The following is an 18,430-nucleotide window of genomic DNA, read 5'->3' on the forward strand; positions in this document are numbered from 1 at the left end:
GTGCAGTGTTGAGTCTATGGGGCAGTGTTGAGTCTATGGTGCAGTGCTGAGTCTGTGGGCAGCAGTGCTGAGTCTATGGTGCAGTGTTGAGTCTATGGTGCAGTGTTGAGTCTATGGTGCAGTGTTGAGTCTATGGGGCAGTGTTGAGTCTATGGTGCAGTGTTGAGTCTATGGGGCAGTGTTGAGTCTGTGGGCAGTGTTGAGTCTATGGGTAGTGTTGAGTCTATGGGCAGTGTTGAGTCTGTGGTGCAGTGTTGAGTCTATGGGCAGTGTTGAGTCTATGGTGCAGTGTTGAGTCTGTGGTGCAGGGTTGAGTCTGTGGTGCAGGGTTGAGTCTGTGGTGCAGTGTTGAGTCTGTGGTGCAGGGTTGAGTCTATGGGGCAGTGTTGAGTCTGTGGGCAGTGTTGAGTCTATGGGTAGTGTTGAGTCTATGGGCAGTGTTGAGTCTGTGGTGCAGTGTTGAGTCTGTGGTGCAGTGTTGAGTCTGTGGTGCAGGGTTAAGTCTGTGGTGCAGTGTTGAGTCTGTGGTGCAGGGTTGAGTCTATGGTGCAGTGTTGAGTCTGTGGTGCAGTGTTGAGTCTGTGGTGCAGTGTTGAGTCTATGGGCAGTGATGAGTCTATGGGCAGTGTTGAGTCTGTGGTGCAGTGTTGAGTCTATGGTGCAGTGTTGAGGCTGTGGTGCAGTGTTGAGTCTGTGGTGCAGTGTTGAGTCTGTGGTGCAGTGTTGAGTCTATGGGCAGTGATGAGTCTATGGGCAGTGTTGAGTCTGTGGTGCAGTGTTGAGTCTGTGGTGCAGTGTTGAGTCTGTGGTGCAGGGTTGAGTCTATGGTGCAGTGTTGAGTCTGTGGTGCAGTGTTGAGTGTATGGTGCAGTGCTGAGTCTATGGGCAGTGTTGAGTCTATGGTGCAGTGCTGAGTCTATGGGCAGTGTCGAGTCTATGGTGCAGTGTTGAGTCTATGGTGCAGTGTTGAGTCTATGGTACAGTGTTGAGTCTATGGTGCAGTGTTGAGTCTATGGTGCAGTGTTGGGTCTATGGGCAGTGTTGGGTCTATGGTGCAGTGTTGAGTCTATGGTGCAGTGTTGAGTGTATGGTGCAGTGTTGAGGCTATGGTGCAGTGTTGAGTCTATGGTGCAGTGCTGAGTCTATGGTGCAGTGTTGAGTCTATGGGCACTGTTGAGTCTATGGGCAGTTCTGCGTCTATGGGTAGTGTTGAGTCTATGGTGCAGTGTTGAGTCTATGGTGCAGTGTTGAGTCTATGGTGCAGTGTTGAGTCTATGGTGCAGTGTTGAGTCTATGGTGTAGTGTAGAGTCTATGGTGCAGTGCTGAGTCTATGGGCAGTGTTGAGTCTATGGTGCAGTGTTGAGTCTATGGTGCAGTGTTGAGTCTATGGTGCAGTGTTGAGTCTATGGTGCAGTGTTGAGTCTATGGTGCAGTGTTGAGTCTATGGTGCAGTGTTGAGTCTGTGGTGCAGAATTGAGTCTATGGGTAGTGTTGAGTCTATGGTGCAGTGTTGAGTCTATGGGCAGTGTTGAGTCGGTGGTGCAGTGTTGAGTCTATGGTGCAGTGTTGAGTTTATGATGCAGTGTTGAGTCTATGGGCAGTGTTGAGTCTGTGGTGCAGTGTTGAGTCTATGGGCAGTGATGAGTCTATGGGCAGTGTTGAGTCTATGGTGTAGTGTTGGGTCTATGGGGCAGTGTTGAGTCTATGGTACAGTGTTGAGTCTATGGTGCAGTGTTGAGTCTATGGTGCAGTGTTGAGTCTATGGGGCAGTGTTGAGTCTATGGTGCAGTGTTGAGTCTATGGGGCAGTGTTGAGTCTGTGGGCAGTGTTGAGTCTATGGGTAGTGTTGAGTCTATGGGCAGTGTTGAGTCTGTGGTGCAGTGTTGAGTCTGTGGTGCAGTGTTGAGTCTGTGGTGCAGGGTTGAGTCTGTGGTGCAGTGTTGAGTCTGTGGTGCAGGGTTGAGTCTATGGTGCAGTGTTGAGTCTGTGGTGCAGTGTTGAGTCTGTGGTGCAGTGTTGAGTCTATGGGCAGTGTTGAGTCTATGGTGCAGTGTTGAGTCTATGGTGCAGTGTTGAGTCTATGGTGCAGTGTTGAGTCTATGGTGCAGTGTTGAGTCTATGGTGTAGTGTAGAGTCTATGGTGCAGTGCTGAGTCTATGGGCAGTGTTGAGTCTATGGTGCAGTGTTGAGTCTATGGTGCAGTGTTGAGTCTATGGTGCAGTGTTGAGTCTATGGTGCAGTGTTGAGTCTATGGTGCAGTGTTGAGTCTATGGTGCAGTGTTGAGTCTGTGGTGCAGAATTGAGTCTATGGGTAGTGTTGAGTCTATGGTGCAGTGTTGAGTCTATGGGCAGTGTTGAGTCGGTGGTGCAGTGTTGAGTCTATGGTGCAGTGTTGAGTTTATGATGCAGTGTTGAGTCTATGGGCAGTGTTGAGTCTGTGGTGCAGTGTTGAGTCTATGGGCAGTGATGAGTCTATGGGCAGTGTTGAGTCTGTGGTGCAGTGTTGAGTCTGTGGTGCAGTGTTGAGTCTGTGGTGCAGGGTTGAGTCTATGGTGCAGTGTTGAGTCTGTGGTGCAGTGTTGAGTGTATGGTGCAGTGCTGAGTCTATGGGCAGTGTTGAGTCTATGGTGCAGTGCTGAGTCTATGGGCAGTGTTGAGTCTATGGTGCAGTGTTGAGTCTATGGTGCAGTGTTGAGTCTATGGTGCAGTGTTGAGTCTATGGTGCAGTGTTGAGTCTATGGTGCAGTGTTGAGTCTATGGTGCAGTGTTGGGTCTATGGGCAGTGTTGGGTCTATGGTGCAGTGTTGAGTCTATGGTGCAGTATTGAGTGTATGGTGCAGTGTTGAGGCTATGGTGCAGTGTTGAGTCTATGGTGCAGTGCTGAGTCTATGGTGCAGTGTTGAGTCTATGGGAACTGTTGAGTCTATGGGCAGTTCTGCGTCTATGGGTAGTGTTGAGTCTATGGTGCAGTGTTGAGTCTATAGTGCAGTGTTGAGTCTATGGTGCAGTGTTGAGTCTATGGTGCAGTGTTGAGTCTATGGTGTAGTGTAGAGTCTATGGTGCAGTGCTGAGTCTATGGGCAGTGTTGAGTCTATGGTGCAGTGTTGAGTCTATGGTGCAGTGTTGAGTCTATGGTGCAGTGTTGAGTCTATGGTGCAGTGTTGAATCTATGGTGCAGTGTTGAGTCTATGGTGCAGTGTTGAGTCTGTGGTGCAGAATTGAGTCTATGGGTAGTGTTGAGTCTATGGTGCAGTGTTGAGTCTATGGGCAGTGTTGAGTCGGTGGTGCAGTGTTGAGTCTATGGTGCAGTGTTGAGTTTATGATGCAGTGTTGAGTCTATGGGCAGTGTTGAGTCTGTGGTGCAGTGTTGAGTCTATGGGCAGTGATGAGTCTATGGGCAGTGTTGAGTCTATGGTGTAGTGTTGGGTCTATGGGGCAGTGTTGAGTCTATGGTACAGTGTTGAGTCTATGGTGCAGTGTTGAGTCTATGGTGCAGTGTTGAGTCTATGGGGCAGTGTTGAGTCTATGGTGCAGTGCTGAGTCTGTGGGCAGCAGTGCTGAGTCTATGGTGCAGTGTTGAGTCTATGGTGCAGTGTTGAGTCTATGGTGCAGTGTTGAGTCTATGGGGCAGTGTTGAGTCTATGGTGCAGTGTTGAGTCTATGGGGCAGTGTTGAGTCTGTGGGCAGTGTTGAGTCTATGGGTAGTGTTGAGTCTATGGGCAGTGTTGAGTCTGTGGTGCAGTGTTGAGTCTATGGGCAGTGTTGAGTCTATGGTGCAGTGTTGAGTCTGTGGTGCAGGGTTGAGTCTGTGGTGCAGGGTTGAGTCTGTGGTGCAGTGTTGAGTCTGTGGTGCAGGGTTGAGTCTATGGGGCAGTGTTGAGTCTGTGGGCAGTGTTGAGTCTATGGGTAGTGTTGAGTCTATGGGCAGTGTTGAGTCTGTGGTGCAGTGTTGAGTCTGTGGTGCAGTGTTGAGTCTGTGGTGCAGGGTTAAGTCTGTGGTGCAGTGTTGAGTCTGTGGTGCAGGGTTGAGTCTATGGTGCAGTGTTGAGTCTGTGGTGCAGTGTTGAGTCTGTGGTGCAGTGTTGAGTCTATGGGCAGTGATGAGTCTATGGGCAGTGTTGAGTCTGTGGTGCAGTGTTGAGTCTATGGTGCAGTGTTGAGGCTGTGGTGCAGTGTTGAGTCTGTGGTGCAGTGTTGAGTCTGTGGTGCAGTGTTGAGTCTATGGGCAGTGATGAGTCTATGGGCAGTGTTGAGTCTGTGGTGCAGTGTTGAGTCTGTGGTGCAGTGTTGAGTCTGTGGTGCAGGGTTGAGTCTATGGTGCAGTGTTGAGTCTGTGGTGCAGTGTTGAGTGTATGGTGCAGTGCTGAGTCTATGGGCAGTGTTGAGTCTATGGTGCAGTGCTGAGTCTATGGGCAGTGTCGAGTCTATGGTGCAGTGTTGAGTCTATGGTGCAGTGTTGAGTCTATGGTACAGTGTTGAGTCTATGGTGCAGTGTTGAGTCTATGGTGCAGTGTTGGGTCTATGGGCAGTGTTGGGTCTATGGTGCAGTGTTGAGTCTATGGTGCAGTGTTGAGTGTATGGTGCAGTGTTGAGGCTATGGTGCAGTGTTGAGTCTATGGTGCAGTGCTGAGTCTATGGTGCAGTGTTGAGTCTATGGGCACTGTTGAGTCTATGGGCAGTTCTGCGTCTATGGGTAGTGTTGAGTCTATGGTGCAGTGTTGAGTCTATGGTGCAGTGTTGAGTCTATGGTGCAGTGTTGAGTCTATGGTGCAGTGTTGAGTCTATGGTGTAGTGTAGAGTCTATGGTGCAGTGCTGAGTCTATGGGCAGTGTTGAGTCTATGGTGCAGTGTTGAGTCTATGGTGCAGTGTTGAGTCTATGGTGCAGTGTTGAGTCTATGGTGCAGTGTTGAGTCTATGGTGCAGTGTTGAGTCTATGGTGCAGTGTTGAGTCTGTGGTGCAGAATTGAGTCTATGGGTAGTGTTGAGTCTATGGTGCAGTGTTGAGTCTATGGGCAGTGTTGAGTCGGTGGTGCAGTGTTGAGTCTATGGTGCAGTGTTGAGTTTATGATGCAGTGTTGAGTCTATGGGCAGTGTTGAGTCTGTGGTGCAGTGTTGAGTCTATGGGCAGTGATGAGTCTATGGGCAGTGTTGAGTCTATGGTGTAGTGTTGGGTCTATGGGGCAGTGTTGAGTCTATGGTACAGTGTTGAGTCTATGGTGCAGTGTTGAGTCTATGGTGCAGTGTTGAGTCTATGGGGCAGTGTTGAGTCTATGGTGCAGTGTTGAGTCTATGGGGCAGTGTTGAGTCTGTGGGCAGTGTTGAGTCTATGGGTAGTGTTGAGTCTATGGGCAGTGTTGAGTCTGTGGTGCAGTGTTGAGTCTGTGGTGCAGTGTTGAGTCTGTGGTGCAGGGTTGAGTCTGTGGTGCAGTGTTGAGTCTGTGGTGCAGAATTGAGTCTATGGGTAGTGTTGAGTCTATGGTGCAGTGTTGAGTCTATGGGCAGTGTTGAGTCGGTGGTGCAGTGTTGAGTCTATGGTGCAGTGTTGAGTTTATGATGCAGTGTTGAGTCTATGGGCAGTGTTGAGTCTGTGGTGCAGTGTTGAGTCTATGGGCAGTGATGAGTCTATGGGCAGTGTTGAGTCTATGGTGTAGTGTTGGGTCTATGGGGCAGTGTTGAGTCTATGGTACAGTGTTGAGTCTATGGTGCAGTGTTGAGTCTATGGTGCAGTGTTGAGTCTATGGGGCAGTGTTGAGTCTATGGTGCAGTGTTGAGTCTATGGGGCAGTGTTGAGTCTGTGGGCAGTGTTGAGTCTATGGGTAGTGTTGAGTCTATGGGCAGTGTTGAGTCTGTGGTGCAGTGTTGAGTCTGTGGTGCAGTGTTGAGTCTGTGGTGCAGGGTTGAGTCTGTGGTGCAGTGTTGAGTCTGTGGTGCAGGGTTGAGTCTATGGTGCAGTGTTGAGTCTGTGGTGCAGTGTTGAGTCTGTGGTGCAGTGTTGAGTCTATGGGCAGTGTTGAGTCTATGGTGCAGTGTTGAGTCTATGGTGCAGTGTTGAGTCTATGGTGCAGTGTTGAGTCTATGGTGCAGTGTTGAGTCTGTGGTGCAGTGTTGAGTCTGTGGTGCAGTGTTGAGTCTATGGGCAGTGATGAGTCTATGGGCAGTGTTGAGTCTGTGGTGCAGTGTTGAGTCTGTGGTGCAGTGTTGAGTCTGTGGTGCAGGGTTGAGTCTATGGTGCAGTGTTGAGTCTGTGGTGCAGTGTTGAGTGTATGGTGCAGTGCTGAGTCTATGGGCAGTGTTGAGTCTATGGTGCAGTGCTGAGTCTATGGGCAGTGTTGAGTCTATGGTGCAGTGTTGAGTCTATGGTGCAGTGTTGAGTCTATGGTGCAGTGTTGAGTCTATGGTGCAGTGTTGAGTCTATGGTGCAGTGTTGAGTCTATGGTGCAGTGTTGGGTCTATGGGCAGTGTTGGGTCTATGGTGCAGTGTTGAGTCTATGGTGCAGTATTGAGTGTATGGTGCAGTGTTGAGGCTATGGTGCAGTGTTGAGTCTATGGTGCAGTGCTGAGTCTATGGTGCAGTGTTGAGTCTATGGGAACTGTTGAGTCTATGGGCAGTTCTGCGTCTATGGGTAGTGTTGAGTCTATGGTGCAGTGTTGAGTCTATAGTGCAGTGTTGAGTCTATGGTGCAGTGTTGAGTCTATGGTGCAGTGTTGAGTCTATGGTGTAGTGTAGAGTCTATGGTGCAGTGCTGAGTCTATGGGCAGTGTTGAGTCTATGGTGCAGTGTTGAGTCTATGGTGCAGTGTTGAGTCTATGGTGCAGTGTTGAGTCTATGGTGCAGTGTTGAATCTATGGTGCAGTGTTGAGTCTATGGTGCAGTGTTGAGTCTGTGGTGCAGAATTGAGTCTATGGGTAGTGTTGAGTCTATGGTGCAGTGTTGAGTCTATGGGCAGTGTTGAGTCGGTGGTGCAGTGTTGAGTCTATGGTGCAGTGTTGAGTTTATGATGCAGTGTTGAGTCTATGGGCAGTGTTGAGTCTGTGGTGCAGTGTTGAGTCTATGGGCAGTGATGAGTCTATGGGCAGTGTTGAGTCTATGGTGTAGTGTTGGGTCTATGGGGCAGTGTTGAGTCTATGGTGCAGTGTTGAGTCTATGGTGCAGTGTTGAGTCTATGGGGCAGTGTTGAGTCTATGGTGCAGTGCTGAGTCTGTGGGCAGCAGTGCTGAGTCTATGGTGCAGTGTTGAGTCTATGGTGCAGTGTTGAGTCTATGGTGCAGTGTTGAGTCTATGGGGCAGTGTTGAGTCTATGGTGCAGTGTTGAGTCTATGGGGCAGTGTTGAGTCTGTGGGCAGTGTTGAGTCTATGGGTAGTGTTGAGTCTATGGGCAGTGTTGAGTCTGTGGTGCAGTGTTGAGTCTATGGGCAGTGTTGAGTCTATGGTGCAGTGTTGAGTCTGTGGTGCAGGGTTGAGTCTGTGGTGCAGGGTTGAGTCTGTGGTGCAGTGTTGAGTCTGTGGTGCAGGGTTGAGTCTATGGGGCAGTGTTGAGTCTGTGGGCAGTGTTGAGTCTATGGGTAGTGTTGAGTCTATGGGCAGTGTTGAGTCTGTGGTGCAGTGTTGAGTCTGTGGTGCAGTGTTGAGTCTGTGGTGCAGGGTTAAGTCTGTGGTGCAGTGTTGAGTCTGTGGTGCAGGGTTGAGTCTATGGTGCAGTGTTGAGTCTGTGGTGCAGTGTTGAGTCTGTGGTGCAGTGTTGAGTCTATGGGCAGTGATGAGTCTATGGGCAGTGTTGAGTCTGTGGTGCAGTGTTGAGTCTATGGTGCAGTGTTGATGCTGTGGTGCAGTGTTGAGTCTGTGGTGCAGTGTTGAGTCTGTGGTGCAGTGTTGAGTCTATGGGCAGTGATGAGTCTATGGGCAGTGTTGAGTCTGTGGTGCAGTGTTGAGTCTGTGGTGCAGTGTTGAGTCTGTGGTGCAGGGTTGAGTCTATGGTGCAGTGTTGAGTCTGTGGTGCAGTGTTGAGTGTATGGTGCAGTGCTGAGTCTATGGGCAGTGTTGAGTCTATGGTGCAGTGTTGAGTCTGTGGTGCAGTGTTGAGTCTGTGGTGCAGTGTTGAGTCTATGGGCAGTGATGAGTCTATGGGCAGTGTTGAGTCTGTGGTGCAGTGTTGAGTCTGTGGTGCAGTGTTGAGTCTGTGGTGCAGGGTTGAGTCTATGGTGCAGTGTTGAGTCTGTGGTGCAGTGTTGAGTGTATGGTGCAGTGCTGAGTCTATGGGCAGTGTTGAGTCTATGGTGCAGTGCTGAGTCTATGGGCAGTGTTGAGTCTATGGTGCAGTGTTGAGTCTATGGTGCAGTGTTGAGTCTATGGTGCAGTGTTGAGTCTATGGTGCAGTGTTGAGTCTATGGTGCAGTGTTGAGTCTATGGTGCAGTGTTGGGTCTATGGGCAGTGTTGGGTCTATGGTGCAGTGTTGAGTCTATGGTGCAGTATTGAGTGTATGGTGCAGTGTTGAGGCTATGGTGCAGTGTTGAGTCTATGGTGCAGTGCTGAGTCTATGGTGCAGTGTTGAGTCTATGGGAACTGTTGAGTCTATGGGCAGTTCTGCGTCTATGGGTAGTGTTGAGTCTATGGTGCAGTGTTGAGTCTATAGTGCAGTGTTGAGTCTATGGTGCAGTGTTGAGTCTATGGTGCAGTGTTGAGTCTATGGTGTAGTGTAGAGTCTATGGTGCAGTGCTGAGTCTATGGGCAGTGTTGAGTCTATGGTGCAGTGTTGAGTCTATGGTGCAGTGTTGAGTCTATGGTGCAGTGTTGAGTCTATGGTGCAGTGTTGAATCTATGGTGCAGTGTTGAGTCTATGGTGCAGTGTTGAGTCTGTGGTGCAGAATTGAGTCTATGGGTAGTGTTGAGTCTATGGTGCAGTGTTGAGTCTATGGGCAGTGTTGAGTCGGTGGTGCAGTGTTGAGTCTATGGTGCAGTGTTGAGTTTATGATGCAGTGTTGAGTCTATGGGCAGTGTTGAGTCTGTGGTGCAGTGTTGAGTCTATGGGCAGTGATGAGTCTATGGGCAGTGTTGAGTCTATGGTGTAGTGTTGGGTCTATGGGGCAGTGTTGAGTCTATGGTACAGTGTTGAGTCTATGGTGCAGTGTTGAGTCTATGGTGCAGTGTTGAGTCTATGGGGCAGTGTTGAGTCTATGGTGCAGTGCTGAGTCTGTGGGCAGCAGTGCTGAGTCTATGGTGCAGTGTTGAGTCTATGGTGCAGTGTTGAGTCTATGGTGCAGTGTTGAGTCTATGGGGCAGTGTTGAGTCTATGGTGCAGTGTTGAGTCTATGGGGCAGTGTTGAGTCTGTGGGCAGTGTTGAGTCTATGGGTAGTGTTGAGTCTATGGGCAGTGTTGAGTCTGTGGTGCAGTGTTGAGTCTATGGGCAGTGTTGAGTCTATGGTGCAGTGTTGAGTCTGTGGTGCAGGGTTGAGTCTGTGGTGCAGGGTTGAGTCTGTGGTGCAGTGTTGAGTCTGTGGTGCAGGGTTGAGTCTATGGGGCAGTGTTGAGTCTGTGGGCAGTGTTGAGTCTATGGGTAGTGTTGAGTCTATGGGCAGTGTTGAGTCTGTGGTGCAGTGTTGAGTCTGTGGTGCAGTGTTGAGTCTGTGGTGCAGGGTTAAGTCTGTGGTGCAGTGTTGAGTCTGTGGTGCAGGGTTGAGTCTATGGTGCAGTGTTGAGTCTGTGGTGCAGTGTTGAGTCTGTGGTGCAGTGTTGAGTCTATGGGCAGTGATGAGTCTATGGGCAGTGTTGAGTCTGTGGTGCAGTGTTGAGTCTATGGTGCAGTGTTGAGGCTGTGGTGCAGTGTTGAGTCTGTGGTGCAGTGTTGAGTCTGTGGTGCAGTGTTGAGTCTATGGGCAGTGATGAGTCTATGGGCAGTGTTGAGTCTGTGGTGCAGTGTTGAGTCTGTGGTGCAGTGTTGAGTCTGTGGTGCAGGGTTGAGTCTATGGTGCAGTGTTGAGTCTGTGGTGCAGTGTTGAGTGTATGGTGCAGTGCTGAGTCTATGGGCAGTGTTGAGTCTATGGTGCAGTGCTGAGTCTATGGGCAGTGTCGAGTCTATGGTGCAGTGTTGAGTCTATGGTGCAGTGTTGAGTCTATGGTACAGTGTTGAGTCTATGGTGCAGTGTTGAGTCTATGGTGCAGTGTTGGGTCTATGGGCAGTGTTGGGTCTATGGTGCAGTGTTGAGTCTATGGTGCAGTGTTGAGTGTATGGTGCAGTGTTGAGGCTATGGTGCAGTGTTGAGTCTATGGTGCAGTGCTGAGTCTATGGTGCAGTGTTGAGTCTATGGGCACTGTTGAGTCTATGGGCAGTTCTGCGTCTATGGGTAGTGTTGAGTCTATGGTGCAGTGTTGAGTCTATGGTGCAGTGTTGAGTCTATGGTGCAGTGTTGAGTCTATGGTGCAGTGTTGAGTCTATGGTGTAGTGTAGAGTCTATGGTGCAGTGCTGAGTCTATGGGCAGTGTTGAGTCTATGGTGCAGTGTTGAGTCTATGGTGCAGTGTTGAGTCTATGGTGCAGTGTTGAGTCTATGGTGCAGTGTTGAGTCTATGGTGCAGTGTTGAGTCTATGGTGCAGTGTTGAGTCTGTGGTGCAGAATTGAGTCTATGGGTAGTGTTGAGTCTATGGTGCAGTGTTGAGTCTATGGGCAGTGTTGAGTCGGTGGTGCAGTGTTGAGTCTATGGTGCAGTGTTGAGTTTATGATGCAGTGTTGAGTCTATGGGCAGTGTTGAGTCTGTGGTGCAGTGTTGAGTCTATGGGCAGTGATGAGTCTATGGGCAGTGTTGAGTCTATGGTGTAGTGTTGGGTCTATGGGGCAGTGTTGAGTCTATGGTACAGTGTTGAGTCTATGGTGCAGTGTTGAGTCTATGGTGCAGTGTTGAGTCTATGGGGCAGTGTTGAGTCTATGGTGCAGTGTTGAGTCTATGGGGCAGTGTTGAGTCTGTGGGCAGTGTTGAGTCTATGGGTAGTGTTGAGTCTATGGGCAGTGTTGAGTCTGTGGTGCAGTGTTGAGTCTGTGGTGCAGTGTTGAGTCTGTGGTGCAGGGTTGAGTCTGTGGTGCAGTGTTGAGTCTGTGGTGCAGGGTTGAGTCTATGGTGCAGTGTTGAGTCTGTGGTGCAGTGTTGAGTCTGTGGTGCAGTGTTGAGTCTATGGGCAGTGTTGAGTCTATGGTGCAGTGTTGAGTCTATGGTGCAGTGTTGAGTCTATGGTGCAGTGTTGAGTCTATGGTGCAGTGTTGAGTCTATGGTGTAGTGTAGAGTCTATGGTGCAGTGCTGAGTCTATGGGCAGTGTTGAGTCTATGGTGCAGTGTTGAGTCTATGGTGCAGTGTTGAGTCTATGGTGCAGTGTTGAGTCTATGGTGCAGTGTTGAGTCTATGGTGCAGTGTTGAGTCTATGGTGCAGTGTTGAGTCTGTGGTGCAGAATTGAGTCTATGGGTAGTGTTGAGTCTATGGTGCAGTGTTGAGTCTATGGGCAGTGTTGAGTCGGTGGTGCAGTGTTGAGTCTATGGTGCAGTGTTGAGTTTATGATGCAGTGTTGAGTCTATGGGCAGTGTTGAGTCTGTGGTGCAGTGTTGAGTCTATGGGCAGTGATGAGTCTATGGGCAGTGTTGAGTCTATGGTGTAGTGTTGGGTCTATGGGGCAGTGTTGAGTCTATGGTACAGTGTTGAGTCTATGGTGCAGTGTTGAGTCTATGGTGCAGTGTTGAGTCTATGGGGCAGTGTTGAGTCTATGGTGCAGTGTTGAGTCTATGGGGCAGTGTTGAGTCTGTGGGCAGTGTTGAGTCTATGGGTAGTGTTGAGTCTATGGGCAGTGTTGAGTCTGTGGTGCAGTGTTGAGTCTGTGGTGCAGTGTTGAGTCTGTGGTGCAGGGTTGAGTCTGTGGTGCAGTGTTGAGTCTGTGGTGCAGGGTTGAGTCTATGGTGCAGTGTTGAGTCTGTGGTGCCGTGTTGAGTCTGTGGTGCAGTGTTGAGTCTATGGGCAGTGATGAGTCTGTGGTGCAGTGTTGAGTCTATGGTGCAGTGTTGAGGCTGTGGTGCAGTGTTGAGTCTGTGGTGCAGTGTTGAGTCTGTGGTGCAGTGTTGAGTCTATGGGCAGTGATGAGTCTATGGGCAGTGTTGAGTCTGTGGTGCAGTGTTGAGTCTGTGGTGCAGTGTTGAGTCTGTGGTGCAGGGTTGAGTCTATGGTGCAGTGTTGAGTCTGTGGTGCAGTGTTGAGTGTATGGTGCAGTGCTGAGTCTATGGGCAGTGTTGAGTCTATGGTGCAGTGCTGAGTCTATGGGCAGTGTTGAGTCTATGGTGCAGTGTTGAGTCTATGGTGCAGTGTTGAGTCTATGGTGCAGTGTTGAGTCTATGGTGCAGTGTTGAGTCTATGGTGCAGTGTTGAGTCTATGGTGCAGTGTTGGGTCTATGGGCAGTGTTGGGTCTATGGTGCAGTGTTGAGTCTATGGTGCAGTGTTGAGTGTATGGTGCAGTGTTGAGGCTATGGTGCAGTGTTGAGTCTATGGTGCAGTGCTGAGTCTATGGTGCAGTGTTGAGTCTATGGGAACTGTTGAGTCTATGGGCAGTTCTGCGTCTATGGGTAGTGTTGAGTCTATGGTGCAGTGTTGAGTCTATGGTGCAGTGTTGAGTCTATGGTGCAGTGTTGAGTCTATGGTGCAGTGTTGAGTCTATGGTGTAGTGTAGAGTCTATGGTGCAGTGCTGAGTCTATGGGCAGTGTTGAGTCTATGGTGCAGTGTTGAGTCTATGGTGCAGTGTTGAGTCTATGGTGCAGTGTTGAGTCTATGGTGCAGTGTTGAATCTATGGTGCAGTGTTGAGTCTATGGTGCAGTGTTGAGTCTGTGGTGCAGAATTGAGTCTATGGGTAGTGTTGAGTCTATGGTGCAGTGTTGAGTCTATGGGCAGTGTTGAGTCGGTGGTGCAGTGTTGAGTCTATGGTGCAGTGTTGAGTTTATGATGCAGTGTTGAGTCTATGGGCAGTGTTGAGTCTGTGGTGCAGTGTTGAGTCTATGGGCAGTGATGAGTCTATGGGCAGTGTTGAGTCTATGGTGTAGTGTTGGGTCTATGGGGCAGTGTTGAGTCTATGGTACAGTGTTGAGTCTATGGTGCAGTGTTGAGTCTATGGTGCAGTGTTGAGTCTATGGGGCAGTGTTGAGTCTGTGGTGCAGTGCTGAGTCTGTGGGCAGCAGTGCTGAGTCTATGGTGCAGTGTTGAGTCTATGGTGCAGTGTTGAGTCTATGGGGCAGTGTTGAGTCTGTGGGCAGTGTTGAGTCTATGGGTAGTGTTGAGTCTATGGGCAGTGTTGAGTCTGTGGTGCAGTGTTGAGTCTATGGGCAGTGTTGAGTCTATGGTGCAGTGTTGAGTCTGTGGTGCAGGGTTGAGTCTGTGGTGCAGGGTTGAGTCTGTGGTGCAGTGTTGAGTCTGTGGTGCAGGGTTGAGTCTATGGTGCAGTGTTGAGTCTGTGGTGCAGTGTTGAGTCTGTGGTGCAGTGTTGAGTCTATGGGCAGTGATGAGTCTGTGGTGCAGTGTTGAGTCTATGGTGCAGTGTTGAGGCTGTGGTGCAGTGTTGAGTCTGTGGTGCAGTGTTGAGTCTGTGGTGCAGTGTTGAGTCTATGGGCAGTGATGAGTCTATGGGCAGTGTTGAGTCTGTGGTGCAGTGTTGAGTCTGTGGTGCAGTGTTGAGTCTGTGGTGCAGGGTTGAGTCTATGGTGCAGTGTTGAGTCTGTGGTGCAGTGTTGAGTGTATGGTGCAGTGCTGAGTCTATGGGCAGTGTTGAGTCTATGATGCAGTGCTGAGTCTATGGGCAGTGTTGAGTCTATGGTGCAGTGTTGAGTCTATGGTGCAGTGTTGAGTCTATGGTGCAGTGTTGAGTCTATGGTGCAGTGTTGAGTCTATGGTGCAGTGTTGAGTCTATGGTGCAGTGTTGGGTCTATGGGCAGTGTTGGGTCTATGGTGCAGTGTTGAGTCTATGGTGCAGTGTTGAGTGTATGGTGCAGTGTTGAGGCTATGGTGCAGTGTTGAGTCTATGGTGCAGTGCTGAGTCTATGGTGCAGTGTTGAGTCTATGGGCACTGTTGAGTCTATGGGCAGTTCTGCGTCTATGGGTAGTGTTGAGTCTATGGTGCAGTGTTGAGTCTATGGTGCAGTGTTGAGTCTATGGTGCAGTGTTGAGTCTATGGTGCAGTGTTGAGTCTATGGTGCAGTGTTGAGTCTATGTGCAGTGTTGAGTCTATGGGCAGTGTTGAGTCTGTGGTGCAGTGTTGAGTCTGTGGTGCAGTGTTGAGTCTGTGGTGCAGGGTTGAGTCTGTGGTGCAGTGTTGAGTCTGTGGTGCAGGGTTGAGTCTATGGTGCAGTGTTGAGTCTGTGGTGCAGTGTTGAGTCTGTGGGTAGTGTTGAGTCTGTGGGTAGTGCTGAGTCTATGGGCAGTGTTGAGTCTATGGTTCAGTGCTGAGTCTATGGGCAATGTTGAGTCTATGGTGCAGTGTTGAGTCTATGGTGCAGTGTTGAGTCTATGGTGCAGTGTTGAGTCTATGGGCAGTGTTGAGTCTATGGTGCAGTGTTGAGTCTATGGGCAGCAGTGTTGAGTCTATGGTGCAGTGTTGAGTCTATGGTGCAGTGTTGAGTCTGTGGGCAGCAGTGTTGAGTCTATGGGCAGTGTTAAGTCTATGGGTAGTGTTGAGTCTATGGTGCAGTGTTGAGTCTATGGTGCAGTGTTGAGTCTATGGTGCAGTGTTGAGTCTATGGTGCAGTGTTGAGTCTATGGGCAGTTCTGAGTCTATGGGTAGTGTTGAGTCTATGGTGCAGTGTTGAGTCTATGGTGCAGTGTTGAGTCTATGGTGCAGTGTTGAGTCTATGGGCAGTGCTGAGTCTATGGTGCAGTGCTGAGTCTATGGTGTAGCAGTGTTGAGTCTATGGGCAGTGCTGAGTCTATGGGCAGTGTTGAGTCTATGGTGCAGTGTTGAGTCTATGGGCAGTGTTGAGTCTATGGGCAGTGTTGAGGCTATGATGCAGTGTTGAGTCTATGGGCAGTGTTGAGTCTATGTGCACTGTTGAGTCTATGGGCAGTGTTGAGTCTATGGGCAGTGTTGAGTCTACTGGCAGTGCTGAGTCTATGGTGTAGCAGTGTTGAGTCTATGGTGCAGTGCTGAGTCTATGGTGTAGCAGTGCTGAGTCTATGGGCAGCAGTGCTGAGCCTATGGGCAGTGCTGAGCCTATGGTGTAGCAGTGTTGAGTCTATGGGCAGTGTTGAGCCTATGGTGCAGTGTTGAGTCTATGGGGCAGTGTTGAGTCTATGGTGCAGTGTTGAGTCTATGGGGCAGTGTTGAGTCTGTGGGCAGTGTTGAGTCTATGGGTAGTGTTGAGTCTATGGGCAGTGTTGAGTCTGTGGTGCAGTGTTGAGTCTGTGGTGCAGTGTTGAGTCTGTGGTGCAGGGTTGAGTCTGTGGTGCAGTGTTGAGTCTGTGGTGCAGTGTTGAGTCTATGGGCAGTGATGAGTCTATGGGCAGTGTTGAGTCTGTGGGGCAGTGTTGAGTCTGTGGTGCAGTGTTGAGTCTATGGGCAGTGATTAGTCTATGGGCAGTGCTGAGTCTATGGGCAGTGTTGAGTCTATGGGCAGCAGTGTTGAGTCTATGGTGCAGTGTTGAGTCTATGGTGTAGCAGTGCTGAGTCTATGGTGCAGTGTTGAGTCTATGGGCAGTATTGAGTCTATGGTGCAGCAGTGTTGAGTCTATGAGCAGTGTTGAGTCTATGGTGCAGTGTTGAGTCTATGGTGTAGCAGTGCTGAGTCTATGGTGTAGCAGTGCTGAGTCTATGGTGTAGCAGTGTTGAGTCTATGGTGCAGTGTTGAGTCTATGGTGTAGCAGTGTTGAGTCTATGGTGTAGCAGTGTTGAGTCTATGGGCAGTGTTGAGTCTATGGTGCAGTGTTGAGTCTATGGTGCAGTGTTGAGTCTATGGTGTAGCAGTGCTGAGTCTATGGGCAGCAGTGTTGAGTCTATGGGCAGTGTTGAGTCTATGGGCAGTTCTGAGTCTATGGGTAGTGTTGAGTCTATGGTGCAGTGTTGAGTCTATGGTGCAGTGTTGAGTCTATGGGCAGTGTTGAGTCTATGGGCAGTGTTGAGTCTATGGTGCAGTGTTGAGTCTATGGGCAGTGTTGAGTCTATGGGCAGTGTTGAGTCTATGGTGCAGTGTTGAGTCTATGGTGCAGTGTTGAGTCTATGGTGCAGTGTTGAGTCTATGGGCAGTGTTGAGTCTATGGGCAGTGTTGAGTCTATGGTGCAGTGTTGAGTCTATGGTACAGTGTTGAGTCTATGGGCAGTGTTGAGTCTATGGTGCAGTGCTGAGTCTATGGTACAGTGTTGAGTCTATGGGCAGTGTTGAGTCTATGGTGTAGTGTTGAGTCTATGGTGTAGTGTTGAGTCTATGGGCAGTGTTGAGTCTATGGTGCAGTGTTGAGTCTATGGTGTAGTGTTGAGTCTATGGGGCAGTGTTGAGTCTATGGTGCAGTGTTGAGTCTATGGTGCAGTGTTGAGTCTATGGTGTAGTGTTGAGTCTATGGGCAGTGTTGAGTCTATGGTGCAGTGTTGAGTCTATGGTGCAGTGTTGAGTCTATGGTGCAGGGCTGAGTCTATGGTGCAGTGTTGAGTCTATGGGCAGTGTTGAGTCTATGGGCAGTGTTGAGTCTATGGGCAGTGTTGAGTCTATGGTGTAGCAGTGTTGAGTCTATGGGCAGTGTTGAGTCTATGGGCCAGTGCTGAGTCTATGGGCAGTGTTGAGTCTATGGTGCAGTGTTGAGTCTATGGGGCAGTGTTGAGTCTATGGGCAGTGTTGAGTCTATGGTGCAGTGTTGAGTCTATGGGGCAGTGTTGAGTCTATGGTGCAGTGTTGAGTCTATGGGTAGCAGTGTTGAGTCTATGGGCAGTGTTGAGTCTATGGGCAGTGTTGAGTCTATGGGCAGCTCCTGCAGCTCTCACCGCAGCTGCCCCTCCGCTCTCCTCCAGCTGCTGCTGCAGCCCCCTCAGCCGCTCCTTCAGCTCCGCGAGGTCTCGAAGCTTCCGCAGGGAATCCTGTGGGGGCACGGCGCACTGTACACGCACTGTACCCACGCGCACTGTACCCGCGCGCACTGTACAAACACGCCGAGCGGACTGTACACTCGAAGCCGCAACGCTTTTCACTGTATGACACTGTACACGCACTGTAAGTCGACGCATGGCACAGCACTGTACGCGAACTGTACAAGGACTGTACTCGCCGCGTGGCGCTCACTGTACACGCACTGTAACCGCGCGCACCGCAACCAACGTACTGTACACTGACTGTACACTCGGCACACACACAGCACACACTGTACACACACTGTACACACAGCACACACACAGCACACACACACTGTACACACAGCACCTACACACACACAGCACCTACACACACAGCACACACACATCACGCACACAGCACCTACACACACACACCCCGCACACACCCCACATCACACACACCCCCACACCACACACACCTACACACCTACATACACCCCACACCTACACACCCCACACAGACACACACCTACACACAGACACACCTACACACACACACACCTACACACACCCCACACCTACACACCCCCCACAACTACACAGCACACACACACCTACACACACCCCACACCGCACACCTACACACACACACCTACACACACACCCCACACCTACACACCCCACACAGACACACACCTACACACACACCTACACACACCTACACACCCCACACAGACACACACCTACACACAGACACACCTACACACACACACCTACACACACACACCCCACACAGACACACACCTACACACACCTACACACACCCCACAACTACACACCCCACACAGACACACACCTACACACAGACACACCTACACACACCCCACACACACACACCCCACACAGACACACCTACACACCTACACACACACAGACACACACCCCACACCTACACACCCCACACAGACACACACCTACACACAGACACACCTACACACACACACCTACACACACACACACCTACACACACACACCTACACACACACACACCTACACACACCCCACACCTACACACCCCACACAGACACACACCTACACACAGACACACACCTACACACAGACACACCTACACACACAAACCTACACACACCCCACACCTACACACCCCACACACACCCCACACCTACACACCCCACACAGACACATACACCTACACAACCCACACAGACACACACCTACACACACCCACACCTACACACCCCACACCTACACACCCCACACAGACACATACACCTACACAACCCACACAGACACACACCTACACACAGACACACCTACACACACCTACACACACCCACACCTACACACACACACACCTACACA

General features: G+C 50.3%; 1 protein-coding gene across 2 annotated transcripts in view; it reads right to left on the minus strand.

Moving 5' to 3' along the window:
- The window catches only part of LOC116958356 (SLC35A4 upstream open reading frame protein), a 42,553-nt gene that overhangs the window by 20,430 nt on the left and 3,693 nt on the right, over nt 1–18,430 (minus strand). For both annotated transcript variants that reach the window (XM_032980916.2, XM_032980917.2), the window contains exon 2: nt 16,982–17,074. In XM_032980916.2, coding sequence (XP_032836807.1) covers nt 16,982–17,074 — 93 coding nt within the window. The remainder of the gene's footprint in view (nt 1–16,981; nt 17,075–18,430) is intronic.

The sequence above is a fragment of the Petromyzon marinus genome, chromosome 76 (genome assembly GCF_048934315.1).
Source record: "Petromyzon marinus isolate PM22_M1 ecotype Great Lakes invasive population chromosome 76, UKy_Petmar_22M1.pri1.0, whole genome shotgun sequence".
Lineage (NCBI taxonomy): Eukaryota > Metazoa > Chordata > Hyperoartia > Petromyzontiformes > Petromyzontidae > Petromyzon > Petromyzon marinus.